This window comes from Nannobrachium achirus (assembly GCF_963921795.1).
Source record: "Nannobrachium achirus genome assembly, chromosome: 8".
In the NCBI taxonomy this organism is placed as follows: Eukaryota; Metazoa; Chordata; class Actinopteri; order Myctophiformes; family Myctophidae; genus Nannobrachium; species Nannobrachium achirus.
The window spans coordinates 4,421,300-4,442,834 of NC_137817.1; the positions used below are offsets into that span (position 1 = coordinate 4,421,300).

Below are 21,535 nucleotides of genomic sequence, written 5' to 3' on the forward strand. Positions count from 1 at the left end.
TATATAGACCATCATGTACAGTATATAGACCATCATGTACAGTATATAGACCATCATGTACAGTATATAGACCATCATGTACAGTATATAGACCATCATGTACAGTATATAGACCATCATGTACAGTATATAGACCATCATGTACAGTATATAGACCATCATGTACAGCAGGGGTTTTCAAAGTGGGTGACGGGGCACCCTGGGGTGCCGTGACGGCAGTCCAGGGGTGCCGTGAGATCATTTGATAATATTTGGAATTTATTTGGACACTTGAAAATATATTTAGTATCATTTTAAACTTGAAGTACAAAGTTATTTTCAGTCAGTTCTAACCAAAATGGCTATTATCTCAACGTTTTCCTCGCAACGTAATCACTAAAATATTGTCACTGCCGGGCAGAAACCTTGTACCTCCAAGTTTCAAATGTGTAGGTCTGTTGGTAAAGACTGTCGCATAAAACTAGTGAAAACAGCCGATCTACAAGCACACAACACCTCGCAAGTGTGCTTGTAGATCTGCCGTTTTCACTAGTTTAGTACATTTTATAGATGATAAATACAAAACAAACGGTTTTATACGTACAAGGTTTCCACCCAACAACGACGATATGCTATAAATATAAGGTGCTGGGAGTGAAAATTATAATGTAGGGGTGCCTCGGATTTTGCCCTGAGACAAAAAAAAATGTGAACCCCTGATGTACCATATATGGACCAGTGTCATGGCATGTGCATCTTAACTCATATGCTGCCATTTAACAATACCTTCGTACTCTTTAACTGCCATTCGTCTCCATAGACTTCCATGTAATTCATAGTGCACGGATCATGCACACCCATGCCTAGATAATGCACCACGTGTGTCCACATTGCTCACAGCTTTCAAACAAAAAAATCCGAATGGAAATCCGTTCAGGCATTCATGAGATAGCAGCCATTATGTTTTACACTGTTGTGAGCTTGGAGGTCTGCTACCTGAGTTGTATGGGGGTTGTATGGGGGTTAAACAAGCAATTTCGCGATCGCTATCATGCCTACTAACGTTTTTGGGGTCCCAAAACATTTTTTGAAAAAAAACTTTTTTGAAAAAAAATTTTTTTTTTCTTTCAAAATGGCGGAAATTCTCGGGTTCCTCGGGCGTGGCAGGGAGGGACATCGCGAAATTCTCGGGTTCCTCGGGTTTGGCAGGGTATGAGTTAATAGATGGTCAAACAGTGTGTGTAGTTCCACTCTAAGCTCTCTGTGCTGGTGGCTCCACTAGCGTTCAGCGGTGGGCTGATACTCGTTGGGTTGGGCCACTGCCTTCACCAGAGACGCACAATAGTCGTCTTTGTGTGTGACGCTTGGCGGCTGCGCGCGTGTGTGTGCGTGTGCGTGTGTGTGTGTGTGTGTGTGTGTGTGTGCGTGCGCGTGAGCTTCCTCTACTACACTGACCAGGCATTTCTTCCGCCACAGCCCCCATGGCTGTAATGAACTGATGGCAGAAATTAATTTCACAGAGAAGGGGTTAAGCCCATTCAGAACGGGTACACATTATTGAGTATCGTTATTTTGGGCTTAAACCATTGAAAAATAGCAGATCTACAAGCTCTCAGCACGCGCTGTGAGCTTGTAGATCTGCTATTCTTTGAAAAATCATTAAAAGTAGAATTTTGACCCGATTCTATAAGTGTCTTTTGAATCCTTCTAAGGTTTTTTTTGAAAAACCTGTGTTTCTGAGTCAGCAATCTGGCTTGGCCATCGTCACTGGAGCTCAGTTAGTCTGTTCTTGAGAGACTACTGTGTCAGTGGTTCTCAAACCTTTTCACGTGAAGGACCCCCAAAATGATATGTATGTGGCCACGGAACCCGCATCTCAAAAATATTTAGTTCCAGGGACCACCCAGAAGCAAAATTTTAGTTAAAAACGTTCGCTTTAGAAAATACATAATATTCAAAGATTTTGCACACATTTTCACGACTTTTTTCAAAAATAGCAGATCTACAAGCTTGTATATCTGCTATGTTTCTATAGCTAAAGCATTCAATAGTCCTAAGCCTAAATGGGTTAAGACGGATCAGATGGCTCCTCCGACCCATGCTAATTAAACTATAGGAGGAAGGAGGACAGTGACGCTGGCTTCCTCTTGGCATCGTTGCCACAGCAGATGAGAATATGAGGATGTATTTAAAAAAACACTACGTTCGTTCAGGGTTGGTCAACTAATCTGAATCCACTGGCAATACTAAAAGTAAAGCAATTTTTGGGGGTGAAAATATGGGCAATTCAGACAAAATATGTAAGGTACAAGTTTTGTCCCATGTCTATTGCACAATAAATGGTAAATGGTAAATGGTGCATTCATATAGCGCTTTTATCCAAGGCGCTTTACATAGATTATGCATTACATTCACCCATTCACACACAAATTCATTACATTAACTTTTTTTTTTACTATATCTACTGCACAGTACTCTATCCGTCTGTCATTCAATGATATATGAGATACTTCAATGGTTTCCTATGGAAATAAGCTTAGTCTTTTCTAGGATCTCCTTTTAGTTGACCTTGTACCAGTGAACTGTACAGTCATGAAACTGTACATTTTTCTATGCAAACCCATTCACACACACATTCATTACATTCACCCATTCACACACAAATTCATACACCGATGGCAGAGGAAACCATGCAAGGCACCAACCTGCTCACCAGGAGCAACTAGGGTTCAGAGTCTTGCTCAAGGACTCTTCCACATTAACTCTAGCCTGGGCTGGCTTCCAATTTCGGGCTTTTGATCCGGTCGGGAGCGGAAGAGCTCTTACGTTTTTCTGTAGTTCAAAACGGACTACACTTTGGCCGGAAACAACGACCGGAAACAGTTTTAACCAGGTTTTAACCCGTACTTGCGCATGTGCTAACTACTTGCGCATGCGCTAACTGGGTTGAAACTGTTTCCGGTCGTTGTTCCAAAGTGTAGTCCGTTTTGGACTACAGAAAAACGTAGGAGCTCTTCCGCTCCCGACCGGATCAAACGGCCCGTTTAGTAAACGAAGACCAGGCTTTCCCCCAGCGGAAAGCCTGGTGATGCGAGGTTACATTAACTCAGGGGGAGCCCGGATTCGAACTGGGAACCCTTCGGGAACCCTTCGTGCTCTAATGGCGGTTTCTCTACCCCTGAGCCATGCCGCCACAATGGATTCATTCATTTCCAGCTCCACAAAGGTTGCACAACACACATTTTACTTATTGAACAGGATCTGCCAAGGCTCTAAACTCGATCATCTTTCTCCCTCCACACCAAATCTCTTCACTGAAACTTACCTCGCCTACCAGGCTTTCTGGGGGAAAGCCTGGTGTTCGTTCATAACAGGCCGTTTGAAGCGGCGTCTCTTTGATTTGGTTCCCCACGTTTGTTTCCCCAATCCCTTTTAAAATGCTCCAGTAGTCTAGTGTAGTCTTGCCAGTCGCTAACAGTTGGACTAAAAGATGCATATACCAAACACATTTTTCAAAAGCAAAACTACTCCGCATCAAGCAGTTTATTAGGTAGGCCCTAAAAGTATGTCCCTGAGCGCGGGGGAATAGTTGGGGTTAAAACTGAATCCGGTTTGATCTTTCCGGTCAAATTGTAGTCCTTTGAGTACTACAACATGACGTGTTGTGGTTTCCGCTCCAGACCAGTTACAACCACCGAAAAGTGAAGTGATCCCAGACTACACTGAAACTAGTCGATCCAAAAGCAAAAAATAAATAAAATGTGTCGCACTCGCAACGCATTCTGAGATTGTACTGTACTCTTTTTTTTTTTCAGAGAATATTCACCTCAGAATATGAATATGAAACTGAAACCAAATCCTACATAACCTGCAAATAATACTCTCCATTATGATTTACACTTAAACCTTTTTAGGTCCCACTCAGGTTTCTTTCTTTTTTTCTTTTTTTTTCTGTTCAAGTGGTTACATATCTGATAACACAAATTGACATGAATCCAAAATACACCGATGATTGTGCTGTCAAACGATGAAACTATATATGGAATCTGGGGGTCCCTGCTTCATCTCTCTGTCAGCTAAGGGGGCCTTTGACCTGAAAACATTGTAGACCCCTGATGTAATGTACACACTGTAGATGTTCCAAGTTTCCTCTTCATTCAGTTCGTAGTTCTCTACCTTCATTAATCTGGGCTAGATGTGCTGAGTGTGGATGTTCTCTGGCAGCGGTGCACTCCATCACGTTGATAGTCCAACACCTGGGAGAGCTCAGGTTCTACTAGAGTTCTATGAGAGAAATCCCACTGGGGTTCTATTGTCCTTGATCGAGGACACCTCCCTGGTAGTTCACCACTTCACTGCGATCTCCCACCAATCCAAGCCCTGTACGACGAACGCTGTGTCAAAAAAGCCCAAGGAATCATCAAAGATCCACACCATCCCAACCACAGCCTGTTCAAGATGTTGCCGCATGGAAAGCGGCTACGCAGTCTCAAAGCTACCAGCAACAGACTGCAAAAAAGCTTCATTCCACAAACAATCAGGCACATGAACAAACTGTCAAAGACGAGAACGGTCCAGGGCAAAAAGAATCACTAGTCGACCAGGGTGACGCCCCATTGGTGTATAAAATATACCAAACTTTATGCACATGTACAGCTGAGGATGCTTTTTACATTCTCTTTGTTCTTTTGCCTTTTGCACTCTTTCTTTCCTAAGCCATTAGTATTATTATTACTTATATATTTATCTTAGATGTGTTGTGTTTTTGTTGCTCTACCACTGCATTGTCTGAAGGAAGCCGAACAAAAATAAGTTTTACTCTTATGTACCTGTACAAAAGATGTAACAATAAAGTACAACCTTGAACCTTGAACTTCCAACCTGCTGCCGTCTCCATGTTGGCAATGTCATTGTAGGTGAAAATATTCACACTGTCAGAAGCTAGGGATGCCACCCAAAATAAGATTTTGGAATAGTCGTCGTCTCTAAAGTTCGATTTTAATATTTCTAAATTGATTTCTGCGAGGAAATGGGGAATGAGACGCAGCGAAGGTCGTCGGGACTCGAACCCGGGACGCACTGTCAGGCATTAGAGCCTACGTGGTATGCGCCTGGACCGGTAGGCCAGCGGGGCACCCCCACTAACCCTATCGCCACGTAGTCGCAGTAATGAGGGCGTCAGACTGACGTATCCGCCCTAGGGGTGGGCCATATGGTGATGAATATCGTTGAGACGATACAATGTCTCCACGATATGCCTTTTCAGAGGTATCGTATATATCGTGATACAATGAGGGAGAGCCTTATAAAACATCCTGTTGAATTGTTAATACAGAGATTCATTGCAGAATTCAATTTAAACCTGGATTTTTTTTTCTAAATCAGCAGTTCTCAAACTTTAATATGTCAAGGTCTCCACTTAACTCTGACAGTATACAAATGAAACCAAATGGACCCGTAAGGGTCCATTTGGTTTCATTTGTATACTGTCAGAGTTACATACTTGTAAAGTTCAATTTAGACCTCCCAAAAGGAACCCAGAGAGTCTAGTTTTTTGTCAAGTAACTTGAAAAATAACCATAAAAAACCAACGTGAAAAAGAATCGTGACAAAATTGTGTATCGTGATACAGCTTGGGAAAATATTGTGATATTGTATTCTTCCATATCGCCCACCCCTAATTCCCCCCATGTTTCCTGCCCAGGTTTTCTGGCATCATCAAGGGATTAAAAACGGATTCTCAAGCCTGCTTCTTCTTCAACACCAGAGCCCTGCAGCCACTTCTCACACAGCGGAACAGTTAAGTGTTTCTAATAGCTTTGTCTAGTGGGTGTAATTGGCCGTGATGATATTACACTCCCATCCTCCAGCCTCATTCAAATTACACATTCCATTTATTTCCCCCCCTCACCTGAATTGGCGTGAAAGTACATTTTTGGTGACTTCCTGCTATTTATTCCCCCCCCCCCCCCCCCCCCCGACACCTGATCAGCATGACAACAATCATTTCTCTAGCCATCCTTCCAAACCACACTCACCTCCCACGGTTATCTGGTTGTGAGTCACACGAAAACAACACGGCTAACAGCACTGCAGCAAACCCTTCATCTACAGTAGCACAGGGGGTTTCAATTGGCGGCCCCCCGGACCAGAATCCATACAATAAGAGGGAATATTATGTTCATTTGTGTTGTCACAGTCTTGGCACCCGATTTCAAGTTATTTTAGAATTGTGTCTCCTTGCGTAATGTAGCCAAAAAAGAACCCAGATCTAGCATTGAGCAAGCCAGGCCTGTTGTAATCATTAGCTGTGTTGTATCTCTGAACCAGGGGTTTTCAAAGTGGGTGACGGGGCACCCTGGGGTGCCACGACATCAGTCCAAGGGTGCCGCGAGATCATTTGATAATATCTGGAATTTATTTGGACACTTGAAAAAATATTTGGTATCATTTTAAACTTGAAGTACAAAGTTATTTTCAGTCAGTTCTAAACAAAGTGGCTATTATCTCAATGTTTTCCTCACAACATAATCACTAAAATATCCTCACTGTCGGGCAGAAACCTTGTATCTCCAAGTTTCAAATGTGTACGTCTTTTGGTAAAGCAATGCCCTGCTTCATCATACAAGACCGTATGCGAGGCGTTGTGTGCTTGTAGATCGGCTGTTTTCACTAGTTTAGTACATTTTATAGATGATAAATACAAAATGAACAGTTTTGGACATACAAGGTTTCCACCCGACAACGACAATATGCTATTAATGGATGTAAGGTGCTGAAGGTGAACATTATAATGTAGGGGTGCCTCGGATTAAACAAATATTTATGGGGTGCCCCGAGACAAAAACGTTTGGGAACCCCTGCTCTGAACCGATAACTGCCTGGTTATTTGTCGCATATCTTTTGTGAAATAAAGAACATGAGGAGCATCAAGAATTCCTCTCGCAAACGTGGAAAACAAGAGCAAAACTCCTTCGCTCCTCATGAGAGCTTCTGGCACATCAAGACCCAAAAACACAAAAACACACAGACAGACGCACATTTATTTACGGCTGCCGTCTAGACAGTAGACACGCGCCTCTGTCTAGAGAACCAGATAGACAAGGAGGTAGAGAAGGAAAAAAAACCAGAAGAAGGATAGTAAAGCGAGGGGTTGTGAGAGTAGGGCTGTCACGATATGACATTTTACATGACGATTAATTGTCACTCAAATAATTGGCGATTAACGATTTAATTGTGTTTTTGTCGTTGACAATTACATTTCTGTTTGGCTTTTAGGCTTTGAAGTTGCACATGGCAGATATGACACATAAACCTAAACACACAAATAAATCACTGACATATTTGACAACTTACTACTTAAAAAAATGAACATTGATAGTGGAAATAGCCGATCTACAAGCTCACAACGCGTCGCGATGCGACGCGTTGTGAGCTTGTAGATCTGCTATTTCCACTATTTCTGTCATTTTTCAACATTCACGATTACGACGATTATGACAAAATAATTGCGATAATGTCAAACAATCACGATCAGACGATTATGTAATAATTGTGACAGCCCTACGTGAGAGAGAGACAAAAAGACAAAAGGAACAAAAGAGAGAAGAGATGTGTGACAAGGCCTTACAGAGCCATGGCGAGACACACAGAGATGTCACAAGGAGGGGAGATGGTTAGGAGATAACATGATGTCACACGGAGGGGAGATGGGAGATAACATGCAGGCAGGAGGTGACAGGCAGGGGCGTCACACCAAGTCCAGGGCCCTGGGTACAAGGTTTCACTGCGGGCCCCCCCCCCCCCATGAACGTTCTTCATAGGCGGAAACTGGGAACGCATTGTTACGCATTGTGTTGTGCTTCAACTATTGAAAAATAGCAGATATGCAAGCTTGCGAGCTAGTAGATCTGCTATTTTTGAAACATTTTGAAAAGTCTTGGAATATTTAAAAATTTTGAAAAAAAAAAAATATATATATATAGTATATGTTTCTATGACAATGGTGCTCAAACATTTTCATGTGAAGGACCCGCAAAATGATATGTATTTGGCCACGGACCCCCATCTCAAAATATTTAGTTTGAGGGACACCCCAGAAGCAGAATTTGAGATACAAATATTCCCTTAATAAAAAGACATTCAAAGATTTGCATATTTTCACGACTTGTCAAAAATAGCAGATCTACAAGCTCAGAGTGCCACGCTGTGAGCTTGTAGATCTGCTATTTTTCAATAGTTAAAGTATAAAATAACGAAGGCCCCCTTCCTCCACCTTGGGCCCTGGTAACTCAGTCCCACTCCCCCCCCCCTTGTGACACCCCTGCTTGTGACAGCCAGCCAGGCAGTTGTCAGTTGTCAGCTCGGTGCACAGACCACAGACTCTGCTCTCACATGTTCCAAACCACACCACCACCTTACTGCTGTCTGAACCCCCCCCCCCCACCCCCCCTACTGTGGTGGGGGCTGGGGGCGAGGGGAGGGGGGGCTGGGGGGGAGGGGGGGCTGGGGGGGTGCTTGTGTAACATGTCACAATTATTTAAAGAAGAATGTCACATCGCACGTTGCATAGGGCTGTCACGATATGAAATTTTACATGACGATTAATTGTCACTCAGATAATTGGCGATTAACGATTTAATTGTGTTTTTGTCGTTGATAATTACATTTCTTTTTGGCTTTTAGGCTTTGAAGTTGTACATGGTAGATATGACACATAAATACACAAATACATTACTGACATATTGGACAACTTCCTACTTAAAAAATAACATCGATAGTGGAAATAGCCGATGCGACGCGTTGTGAGCTTGTAGATCTGCTATTTCCACTATTTCTGAAATGTTTCAACATTCACGATTATGACGATTTGGAAAAAATAATTGCGATAATGTCAAATAATCACGATTGGACGATTATGATTATGTAATAATTGTGACAGCCCTAACGTTGCATGCAACTTCCAGCTCCTTTACACAAGCAGCCTGGTGATGATGATGATGATGATGATGATGATGATGTGAGCCACAGTTCACATACTGAGTTCCTCTGGTCAAGAGGAGGAAAGCTAGCCTAGTTCCAGAATCGCTAGCCACATCCCTTTAAAATGTTGTTTTGGCGATTCAGGGGTCTAGATGCGCTCACATTGAAGAGGCTATCTGGGTGGGGTTTTCCCAGAACTCATGTGCGTTTCCAAGTAAACAAGCGCCGCCGCCGGACCGTACCGCACATCGCGTCGCCTGTCGCAGTAATATGCGATCGCATCGATCTCGCTATGAAAGACCAGTAGCAGGCATGTTATGTTGTGTTTGATTCCTAGTTCGTAGTGCTCCTATTCTGCCTGTTTCTTTGGTTAGCAAGTAGCACTAGCAAGCAACAGGCTAGCCAGTAGCCACTAGCCAGCCACACGTAACAACATACGTCATCTGCTTTGCTACTGTTGTGTTGGTCAGACGGTGAACCAATGGCAGAAGACTGCCTCTTTGGCAACGCCCATCCCAGAAACTGCCTTGGACGAGAGCAAGTTCAGACTGAATAATGGAGTGAAACGAAATGTCAATTCAGGCTGAGTGTCAGGCTAAAGGAAAGCAGCAGATCATGCATATCGTTGTTGTCGGGTGGAAACCTTGTATGTCCAAAACCTTCATTTTTTTGTTAAAATAAAAAGGTAAAATGGTGAAAATAACCGATCTACAAGCAAGCAGTGCCGATCTACAAGCACTGCGAGGCGTTGTGTGCTTGTAGATCAGCTATTTTCACTACGTTTGCGCGACACATTTATCAACAAACAAACGTACACATTTGAAACTTGGAGATACGAGGTGTCTGCCCGACAGCGACGATCTGATATCTGCGGTTATTGTACAGTAACTACAGCAGAGACGGGGGACGTGGGGGCAGGGTATCTTTAAATCTCTAGAGAAACTAAACAGCAGTGTTTCTACACCTTATCGTCCCATTCACAACGCCGTCAACTTTTACAGTCTGATTCTATCTGCTTAGTTTAAGGCTAGAACCACAGAGCTCAGATCTCTAGCCTGGTTATCAACATCTGATTCTGAAAGTAATTCAACTTAGCTCCGAGCCGCGCAGAGGCCCGAACCTTATGTTTCCAACGCTTTTTCGCCTCATTTCGTTTTCTTTGAGGAAGCAGCTGATTTACACTCACTAGCAAACTTGTTCTAATAATGTGCAGTGCATGCAGCATGCCTGCATGTTACCCTGTGATCTATTAAGCCACACCGTGGATTGTGAAAATGTTTAAATAGTAGGCTACGTTGATTATTAAATAGTACAAATAATAACGTGCGCTGCGCTGCGCTAGACGTCTGACACAGTGACTCGCTCATTCTGCATTTCTGCACCTGGAAAATAGCAGATCTACAAGCTCACAACGTGTCGCGGATGCCAGGCGTTGTGAGCTTGTAGATCAGACACTTTTGTCACGGAACACGCCGCAATGAAGAAGTATAAAAGCCAGGATTTACTTGAGTGATGTGTGTTGAACGGACGGACGGACGAGGCTGGCACAGTGCACTGCGACTGCACTGCACACAACAGCGCCGAAAAAGAAACATCCAAAGCAAGGGACAGTAGTGGAACACAAGCGAGGAGCTCCATTCAGCGGCACGCTACTTCCAATCAAACCACAACAACGCGTTTACCTCAGCGTGGGACTTTTCTCCTTACTCAAGAGTTTTGTATCCGTAGCAGCACACACACACACACACACACACACACACACACACACACACACACACACACACACACACACACACACACACACACACACACACACACACACACACACACACACACACACACACACACACAGGAGTTGTACGCTGCGTGCATCATCAGAGAGAGTGCATGATGCATGTCATAGGTAGGCAGAGGCTATATCAACAATTATGTCCGACCCAAATCGATGTCCGACAATTAATTATGAAAATGCGTCCGCCCCGAGCCCGTCGGGCATGTCGGGCCCCACGGGTTTTCAGTCGGGTATCCCAGCTCTAATGCACACACACACACTAGGGTTGCAAGCGAACGTTCGGGGATTCGAACGTTCTTTCGTTACGTTGGCAATCGAAGTTCTAAATTAATGGGTTCAGGTTTTTTTTTTACACGAAAAAGAATTATCAGAATGTGATAGGCCTATTCAGAATATCACAGTAGTAGAGATAGCCAAATACAAAATAGTTTAGTCCTACCGGTAAACACTAACAGTTAATGGTGACCGTTAATAAGTAGTTTTAAAATGCGCCAGAACAGCTTGGAGGGATCAAGGACCGCCCTCCGCTCCAATTCCGCTCCTGTTGGGGCCGCGAACCAACCTCGCTGACACACGCTTGATGACAGTGAGAGCACTCTGAGCTGGGCAGTGACTGACTTGTGTGTGCTCTGAACAACGAACACCCATCCACACACCAAAAGATTAAATAGCCTTTCTCCTAAGCATGAGCAAAGATGGATTTCATTGCAAACCCCTAAAGGATCCTTAATGCGATTTCTGGGGTTGTTACATCGAGACCAGGTACAGTATGTACGATGGTTCGATGGTCCGATTGTTCGGTTTTTATTAAATTAATAAAAAATCGAAGGTTCGATGGTCCGTTCGGAAAATCCCCCCCGAAGATCGAATCCCTAAAACAGGGTTAGATTACAGCCCTAACACACAAACACACACACACAGTCCCTAGCAGCGTACCTGGGCTGTGAGTTCTCCTCGTACATGCGCTCCTTGCCCTCCTTGAACAGGCTGATTGTCTGCTTGGTCTTCTTGGTCAGGTTCTCCATGAAGACGCGGAAGTACTCGTTGTCGCCCAGCGTCTCCATCTTGCCCTCGTAGCGGGACAGGACGGTGCGCAGGTGCTGGTAGGTGTCGGGCAGCAGGTCCAGGATGTACGGAGGGCTGTTCTTCAGCGCCAGCTTGGGGTTCTGGCACAGACGCACCACCTGGGGGCACAGCAGGGCATATGGACCATATGAACATGTTATATAGATAGATAGATACCACCACCTGGGGGCACATCCTGTAAACGTTATTTACAGGATGAAAACGTTATTTACAGGATGAAAACGTTGTTTACAGGATGAAAACGTTGTTTACAGGATGAAAACGTTATTTACAGGGTGCCCTGAGTCAAAAACGTTTGAAAACCCCTGTTGTACAGTGCACTTAGTCCATGGGCCATACAAGATGTCGGTATCCGAAAGGTGGTAAAGGTTACCATGCATTTTTGAAAAGCTCCATATCTGTATATTATATTTTGGTATGATAACCCTTTCTGAGACACAGCTAAATTGGTGTTATCAGCCGCTAGAGTTGGTGTCCCATTAAGTCTACTATACAGGGGGAAAAAAGCAAAAGATTAATCTGCTTTAAATAGCATATGAGGGGTCAAACTAAGTTTTTTTCATGATTCTGAATCCTTTGCAAGCATTTGTTTTGCATGAAAAACATTCCTTTGGGCTAAAAACATCCCCACGAGACTATAGTTTAGTGATGAAAAGTGATTCACACTTTTTTGGGGGGCCGTTTTAGCCCAAGGAATGTTTTTCGAGCAAAACAAATGCTTGCAATGGATTCAGAATCATGAAAACCCCCTAGTTTGACCCCTCGTATGCTACTTAAAGCATATTCATTTTTTGCTTTTTTTCCCCCTGTATAGTAAAGTTAATGGGACACCAACTCTAGCGGCTGATAACACCAATTTAGCTGTGTCTCAGAAAGGGTTATCATACCAAAATATAATCTACAGATATGGGGCTTTTGAAAAATGCATGATAACCTTTGCCACCTTTCGGATACCGACATCTCGTATGGCCCATGGACTAACTCTAACGTTCTATTCATTTCCAGGCCTTCAGTTATCGCTTGACGTTTTGTCTTAACCTATTTAGGCCCAGAATTATTGAATGCTTTAACTATTGAAAAATAGCAGATCTACAAGCTCACAGTGCGGCACCGAGTGCAGCGATGCAAGCTTGTAGATCTGCTATTTTTGAAAAAGTTGTGAAAATGTGTGCAAATCTTTGAACATTATGTATTTTTAAAGCGAACGTTTGTAACTCAAATTTTGCTTCTGGGTGGTCCCTGGAACTAAATATTTTGAGATGCCCGTCCTTGGCCAAATACATATCATCTTGGGGATCCTTCACATGAAAAAGTTTGAGAACCAGTAGTCTCTCAAGAACAGACTAACTGAGCTCCAGTTATGTGAAAAGGACCTTTTCTTTGACGATGGCTGGCCAGATTGCTGACATAGAAACATTATGTTTTTCAAAAAATAAACCTTAGAAGGATTCAAAAGACACTTATAGAATCAGGTCAAAATTCAAATTTTCACGATTTTTCAAAAATAGAAGATCTACAAGCTCGCAGCACGGTGCCGTGCTGTGAGCTTGTATATCTGCTATTTTTCAATAGCTAAAGCATAAAATAATGATACGCAATAATGTGTACCCGTTCTGAATGGTTAATTCACTTATTGTGCACCCATTGTATCTGTTCATGGCTGCACACGCAAGAATGTTGACAGCAGGAATCGTTTCCTTATTTATTAGGTCACATTCTGTTTGGTGGCGCGCGTTCATAGAGGATGTTTCAACTTCCTTATTTAAAATCTCCTGGAAAGGCTCCAAAAACCACTGCTTCTGTCTTGAACTGAGGGCCTTTTCACTGAAGAATGGACCTTAAATCTGACTGAAACTGGAGGTACCTTTAAAACCCCATTGTGGGCACCATTATATCTACATAAGTTAAAATCTTTAGAATATTATTCATTTTCTTCAAAATTGCCGATCTAAACACACATCGTTATGCTGTATATCAGCGAATTATCTTATTCTTTCTATACATTTTAGAGTAGGGGCGGCATAGCTCAGGGGTAGAGAAACCGTTATTAGAGCACAAAGGGTTCCCGAAGGGTTCCCAGTTCGAATCCGGGCTCCCCCTGAGTTAATGTCGAAGGGTCCTTGGGCAAGACTCTGAACCCCACATTGCTCCCGGTGAGCAGGTTGGTGCCTTGCATGGTTTCCTCCGCCACCGGTGTATGAATGTGTGCGTGAATGGGTGAATGTAATGCACAATCTCTGTAAAGCGCTTTGGATAAAAGCGCTATATAAATGCACCATTTACCATTTACCAATTGTGTTCGCACAGCCACTCGGCCAAGCTAGATGCACCGTGGTTCAAACCCCCTAGTGGGCGGGGCAGGTACTTTAACACAGCGTCACCTGAGCGCCCTTAAGACAGGCTAGGGCTTGTATTTGTTGTACGACAAAGTAGAGATGGACCGATTGCAAAATTCTTGGCCGATACCGAATCCACCGGTTTTATGAAGGTCTGACCTGCCAAAACGATTTGTCCGATATCGATTTCTTTAGCTAAGAGCTGGAAAATGCTAAATAGGGTTGCTCCAATACCCTTTATTCAGGCCAAGTAAGGCCTACAAGACATACTTCAATTTGAGTAACAATAAGCTAGTAGAACACTAATGCCAAATCAATCACAATAGTACAATATCCAAAATCACAGACAATATCCAGTCTAATATGACCGTCTGGACTAGGCAGGAGGAAAGCAGGTGACGCATGCTTTTTTTCCCCCTTCTTTTTGGAGACGACATTGACACAGGATTATGGAATATATCCTTACATTGCAAAGGTAATCAGCACCATCTGTATTCTGTAGGCTGCCACTAAGTAGACTGGCTGCTACTTGCTAATGTTTACTTTAGTCACAGGACCAGAGCATCATGCTGTGCAGTGCCATAGACATAATGGGCATAAAAACAGTATTTATGTCAGTGACCTGCCGGTCACCGATTCGGCCGGTTTGATATCATACGTGCCGATTTTTTATATTGGCCGATTCCGATTTCCAATTTTCCATCCCTACGACAAAGTATACAGGGCTTACCCACCTGGGTCAAATGTACTGAGAAGAAAATACAGTAACAGCAGCCAGAAGTGTACCAGTTGTGTGCTTGTAGATCGGCTGTTTTCACTACTTTTGTGCGACGGCCTTGTCTGATGAAGCAGGGCTTTACTTTGCGGGAAAAAAAAATTACAAATTTGAAACTTGGAGATACGAGGTTTCTGCCAGACAGTGAGTGGCGATATATATCTGGTGTAACCTTTTACAGTAGCATTGGTTTTGTATACTAGACATGCTGTTTAACGGTATGTACAACTGGTACCTCCTAAGTGTACAAAAAAAACAGACAACAGACTCCATGACCTCTTAAACTCACAGAGCATAAAACTATCCTGACTTGTGTCAATGATCAACACCACTGACTGTAATGAATGAACATGGTGACATTTCATCAGATCAGAGCCCCACAACACATGCAGCGTCCCAGCAGCCGATCCCAACGCTGTGATACTGCATGGGTCTGGGGGACCACACTCTGGGCCCTGGGTACTTTAACTACTGAAAAATAGCAGATATACAAGCTCACAGCGCGGCACCGAGTGCCGCGCTGCAAGCTCGCAGATCTGCTATTTTTTGAAAAATCTTGAAAATGTGTCCAAGTCTTTTGAATATATTCTAAGGCTTTTTTGAAAAACCTATGTTTCTACTGTATGTCAGTGGTGCTCAAACCTTTTCATGTGAAGGACCCCCAAAATGATATGTATTTGGCCCACGGACCCCCATCTGAAAATATTACGTTCCAGGGACCCCCCCAGAAGCAAAATTTGAGTTACAAATGTTCGCTTTAAAAAAATACATATATTCAAAGATTTGCACACTTTTTCACGACTTTTCAAAAATAGCAGATCTACAAGCTTGCAGCGCGGCACTCGGTGCCGCACTGTGAGCTTGTATATCTGCTATTTTTCAATAGTTAAAGTATAAAATAATGAAGGCCCCTCCTCCACCTTGGGCCCTGGTAACTCAGTCCCACTTTTCCCCCCCTTGTGACACCCCTCCTGGGGAACTTGGGTGTGGATGTAACAACGTGCTGGAAAGCCAACTGAGACAGAGATCTACTGTACGTCTCGTTGTTCAGAGGGTCCGTGCGTGCGTGCGTGCGTGTGTACTAGAGATGGGACGCTAAGCGATATTATCGTTCATCGTGATAAAAAACACTCCCGATAATCGTATCGTGGAGATTTCTTTATCCTTATACCGTCCTCCGTCATGCACTGGGATCAATGCAACTCTTATTTGCCGAGCTGCATATCCGGCACCATTTAAACTCTCTATTGGTAAACGTACATAGTAGTATATTGTACGTACTTGATACATTGTTTCACTCTCTACCAAATCTCTTTGCCCAAAAATAGCCGATCTACAAGCTCACAACGCGTCGCATTGCGACGCGTTGTGAGCTTGTAGATCGGCTATTTTTTTTTTTTATCATCCGCCCTAGGATAATGGATGTTTGGGGATATTCCGATTATCGCCATAATATCGTAAATAGCGATATCTTTGGTCACAATAATCGTGATATGAAATGTTCATATGGTCCCATCCCTAGAGTGTACGCGCTTCTGTGCGTGTAATACTTCTGTCCCATCTTCAGTAATGATCAACCGGTGCTTCTCCTCCTGACTCCTGACCCAACTGGTCTTAACTGGCACCTCTACTGAGCTGACTGGGTGACCATTACATTAGGGTTGTCACCATTATGACATTTTACATGACGATTAATTGTCACTCAAATAATGTGTTTTTTGTTGTTGACAATTACATTTCTCTTTGGCTTTTAGGCTTTGAAGTTGCACATGGCAGATATGACACATAACCCTAAACACACAAATAAATTACTGACATATTTGACAACTTACTACTTAAAAAATAACATTGATAGTGGAAATAGCCGATCTACAAGCTCACAACGGGTCGCGATGCGACGCGTTGTGAGCTTGTAGATCTGCTATTTCCACAATTTTTTACTTTAAAAATATATATGAACATTTTTCAACATGGACACGATTATGACGAATATGAAAAATCATCACGATTATGTCAAATAATTGCGATTAGACGATAATGTAATAATTGTGACAGCCCTAGTGACTATTACAAATGATACACACACACACACACACACACACACACACACACACACACACACACACACACACACACACACACACACACACACACACACACACACACACACACACACACACACACACACACACACACACACACACACACACACACACACACACACACACACACACACACACACACACGATGCTTACAGCCAAATGGGGAGCAAGTAATGGGACTGGGAGTGTAATGCAGTAAAAGTGACATAAAACTCAAATTCAATTCAATTCAGCTCGCGACAAGGGGTGCCACGGTTCGGTTCGTATCTCGGTTTTTGGCTCACGGTTTCGGTACGGTCAAAGTTGAAAATGAAAAAATAAAGAATCCAAAATGTTCAGTTAATTTTAAAGATGGAGTGCAATCATTTGTTTCCCCCCCTAAAACATGATAATCAGTTATTATGATTATACTAGGAGGAAGATTTTCTCCAAAAAAAGTGTACAGAAAGAGTTAAAATAATGTTTTTATGTGGCCACACCCAAAAAATAAAAATAGAAATTTGGTTCATTCGGTATGGGCTGTTCGGTTGGGTACAGGGCCATTCGGTTCGGTACAGGGTTCATTTGGTATGGGCTGTTGGGTTGGGTACAGGGCCATTCGGTTGGGTACAGGGTTCATTCGGTATGGGCTGTTGGGTTGGGTACAGGGCCATTCGGTTGGGTACAGGGTTCATTAGGTATGGGCTGTTCGGTTGGGTACAGGGCCATACGGTTCGGTATACCGGTTCGGTTCCGTATTGTGGCACTCCTACTCGCGACCTAATCTGACTCCCTTGTCCCCTTCTTGAATAAGTGTTTCTCCAAACCGCTCGGGTACTTAGAGAGTCTTTCAAGCGAACAAACATGTCACATTCTTTTAGGCCAAGTAAACTACAGTCCAATTGTGTGCCAAGAGTTTAATGTAACAGGAAGGACATTAGCGAAATACAGGACATAAACATTTTATTTATTTTTTTACAAAAAATAGCAGATCTACAAACTCGCACAACACATCACGACATGTTGTGATCTTGTAGAAAAGCTTTTAGCTATTTGCTGTACTTTAACGGTATGTACAACTGGTACCTTCCTCCCCTTTTCATGCAATCCCAAATTGCATGAAAAAGTTAATTGATATTGTCGTTTAGATATGGAAAGTATGTAAATATCTGAAGTTGTCCCTTATTTGTTGCCCAACCTTTAAACCTCCCGCTCTGCTCACAGAGAGCCCCATATCATCCAACATGTTTAAACCTCCCGCTCTGCTCACAGAGAGCCCCATATCATCCAACATGTTTAAACCTCCCGCTCTGCTCACAGAGAGCCCCATATCATCCAACATGTTAAACCTCCCGCTCTGCTCACAGAGAGCCCCATATCATCCAACATGTTTAAACCTCCCGCTCTGCTCACAGACAGCCCCATATCATCCAACATGTTTAAACCTCCCGCTCTGCTCACAGAGAGCCCCATATCATCCTATAAACCTCCCGCTCTGCTCACAGAGAGCCCCATATCATCCTATAAACCTCCCGCTCTGCTCACAGAGAGCCCCATATCATCCTATAAACCACCCGCTCTGCTCACAGAGAGCCCCATATCATCCAACATGTTAAACCTCCCGCTCTGCTCACAGAGAGCCCCATATCATCCAACATGTTTAAACCTCCCGCTCTGCTCACAGAGAGCCCCATATCATCCAACATGTTTAAACCTCCCGCTCTGCTCACAGAGAGCCCCATATCATCCAACATGTTAAACCTCCCGCTCTGCTCACAGAGAGCCCCATATCATCCAACATGTTAAACCACCCGCTCTGCTCACAGAGAGCCCCATATCATCCAACATGTTTAAACCTCCCGCTCTGCTCACAGAGAGCCCCATATCATCCAACATGTTTAAACCACCCGCTCTGCTCACAGAGAGCCCCATATCATCCAACATGTTAAACCTCCCGCTCTGCTCACAGAGAGCCCCATATCATCCAACATGTTTAAACCTCCCGCTCTGCTCACAGAGAGCCCCATATCATCCAACATGTTAAACCTCCCGCTCTGCTCACAGAGAGCCCCATATCATCCAACATGTTTAAACCTCCCGCTCTGCTCACAGAGAGCCCCATATCATCCAACATGTTAAACCTCCCGCTCTGCTCACAGAGAGCCCCATATCATCCAACCCTTAAACCTCCCGCTCTGCTCACAGAGAGCCCCATATCATCCAACATGTTTAAACCTCCCGCTCTGCTCACAGAGAGCCCCATATCATCCAACATGTTAAACCTCCCGCTCTGCTCACAGACAGCCCCATATCATCCAACATGTTTAAACCTCCCGCTCTGCTCACAGACAGCCCCATATCATCCAACATGTTTAAACCTCCCGCTCTGCTCACAGAGAGCCCCATATCATCCAACATGTTTAAACCTCCCGCTCTGCTCACAGACAGCCCCATATCATCCAACATGTTTAAACCTCCCGCTCTGCTCACAGAGAGCCCCATATCATCCAACATGTTTAAACCTCCCGCTCTGCTCACAGAGAGCCCCATATCATCCAACATGTTTAAACCTCCCGCTCTGCTCACAGAGAGCCCCATATCATCCAACATGTTTAAACCTCCCGCTCTGCTCACAGAGAGCCCCATATCATCCAACATGTTTAAACCTCCCGCTCTGCTCACAGAGAGCCCCATATCATCCAACATGTTTAAACCTCCCGCTCTGCTCACAGAGAGCCCCATATCATCCAACATGTTTAAACCTCCCACTCTGCTCACAGAGAGCCCCATATCATCCAACATGTTTAAACCTCCCACTCTGCTCACAGAGAGCCCCATATCATCCAACATGTTTAAACCTCCCGCTCTGCTCACAGAGAGCCCCATATCATCCAACATGTTTGATATTTATCTTGGACGGCCGCCTGTAGCCCTTATCAGAGTCTGTGGTGAAGAGCCTATCACCGCAAATGTTTGGTGATAAGCTATCCACCTTAAGTGAGAAAACAAGTGGAGGCCATCATAGTCAGTCACGGTGAAGTCCTATCACTGTGACCGACTGGTCCAGATCGACCAATCAGTGAACGGGGTGATGGGCCAATCTGTCTGATAGTAAAAACAGAGAGATGTGTCGGTGGATAGCGGTGGATAGCTCTTCACCGCGAGTAATGACGTAATGTTATGACTTAAAAAGACTACACCGCGGTGGATAGCTTATCACCGCGGTGCCTATGATAGGGGCTTGTGAGGCTCAACCACAACAGCCCAGAGATACGAGTCTAGATGAATGAAGTGTGGGGAGGAGAACCGCCTTTAGGATGCATATCGTCTGCGTCGGGTGGAAACCTCATATGTACAAAACACTTTCTTTTTCAGGATTCAAATTCCAAAACAGCAAAGGTAGCAGATCTACAAGCTTGAAACGAGTCGCTTCACGCAAGCTTGGAAATCTGATACGTATGATGTTTTTGCATCATGCCGCTGTAGTATGATCAAGTAGGGTGATCACTGATCAATAACGAAAGAAAGTAACTTTAACCCATTTAGGCCTGAACACATTATTACGCAATATTTTATGCTTTAAATATTAAAGAAATACCAGATATACAAGCTCACAGCGCGGCTGTGAGCTTTTAGATCTGCTATTTTTTGAAAAATCGTGAAAATGTCAATTTTGACCCGATTCTATAAGTGTCTTTTGAATCCTTCTAAGGTTTTTTTCTTTTTTTTTTTAAAAACCTATGTTTCTATGTCAGCAATCTGGCCAGCCATCGTCAAAGAAAAGGTCCTTTTCACTTAACTGGAGCTCAGTTAGTCTGTTCTGGAGAGACTACTATGTCAGTGGCTCTCAAACCTTTTCATGTGAAGGACCCCCCCCAACATGATATGTATTTGGCCACGGACCCCCATCTCAAAATATTTAGTTCCAGGGACCCGCCCCCCAGAAGCAAAATTTGAATTACAAACATTCGCTTTGAAAATGCATATATTCAAAGATTTGTGCACATTTTCACGACTTTTTTCAAAAATAACAGATCTACAAGCTCGCAGCGCGGCACTCGGTGCCGTGCTGTGAGCTTGTATATCTGCTATTTTTTCACTGGTTAAAGCAGTCAATAATTCTACGCCATAGTTAAAATATGGAGATGAGACAGAATGGTTATGAAACGTGTGCGGTGGATCACAAGCAAGGTCTCAGGTGGCTGGGCCTCTACAGCAGTAGCCTCGCGTAGCCAGGCTTACTCATCTGCGAAGAGACAAGCCTGGTCAAGACCATAGGCTGAAACGGCATGAAACGGTGCTACTTCCGCCGGGATAATTTCACCGGATGTTATTGTTTTTTTCATATTCCCCGCTGGCGAAAAAACTGTTCTACTTCTCCCGACCCGTTGGTTGCGCTCGTAATCGGGGCCAATCAGTGACTGCGTTTCAACTGCTGTCCGCACATTAAGTGAAAAGCTTCCCCTGATTGGTCCATGTGATGTAGATGCTTGCTGCAGCATTT

General features: G+C 43.7%; 1 protein-coding gene across 1 annotated transcript in view; it reads right to left on the bottom strand.

The window, feature by feature from the left end:
- Positions 1-21,535, bottom strand: part of cbl (Cbl proto-oncogene, E3 ubiquitin protein ligase) — a 102,466-nt gene that overhangs the window by 68,022 nt on the left and 12,909 nt on the right. The window contains exon 2 of the mRNA XM_080731617.1: positions 11,690-11,937. Coding sequence (XP_080587743.1) covers positions 11,690-11,937 — 248 coding nt within the window. The remainder of the gene's footprint in view (positions 1-11,689; positions 11,938-21,535) is intronic.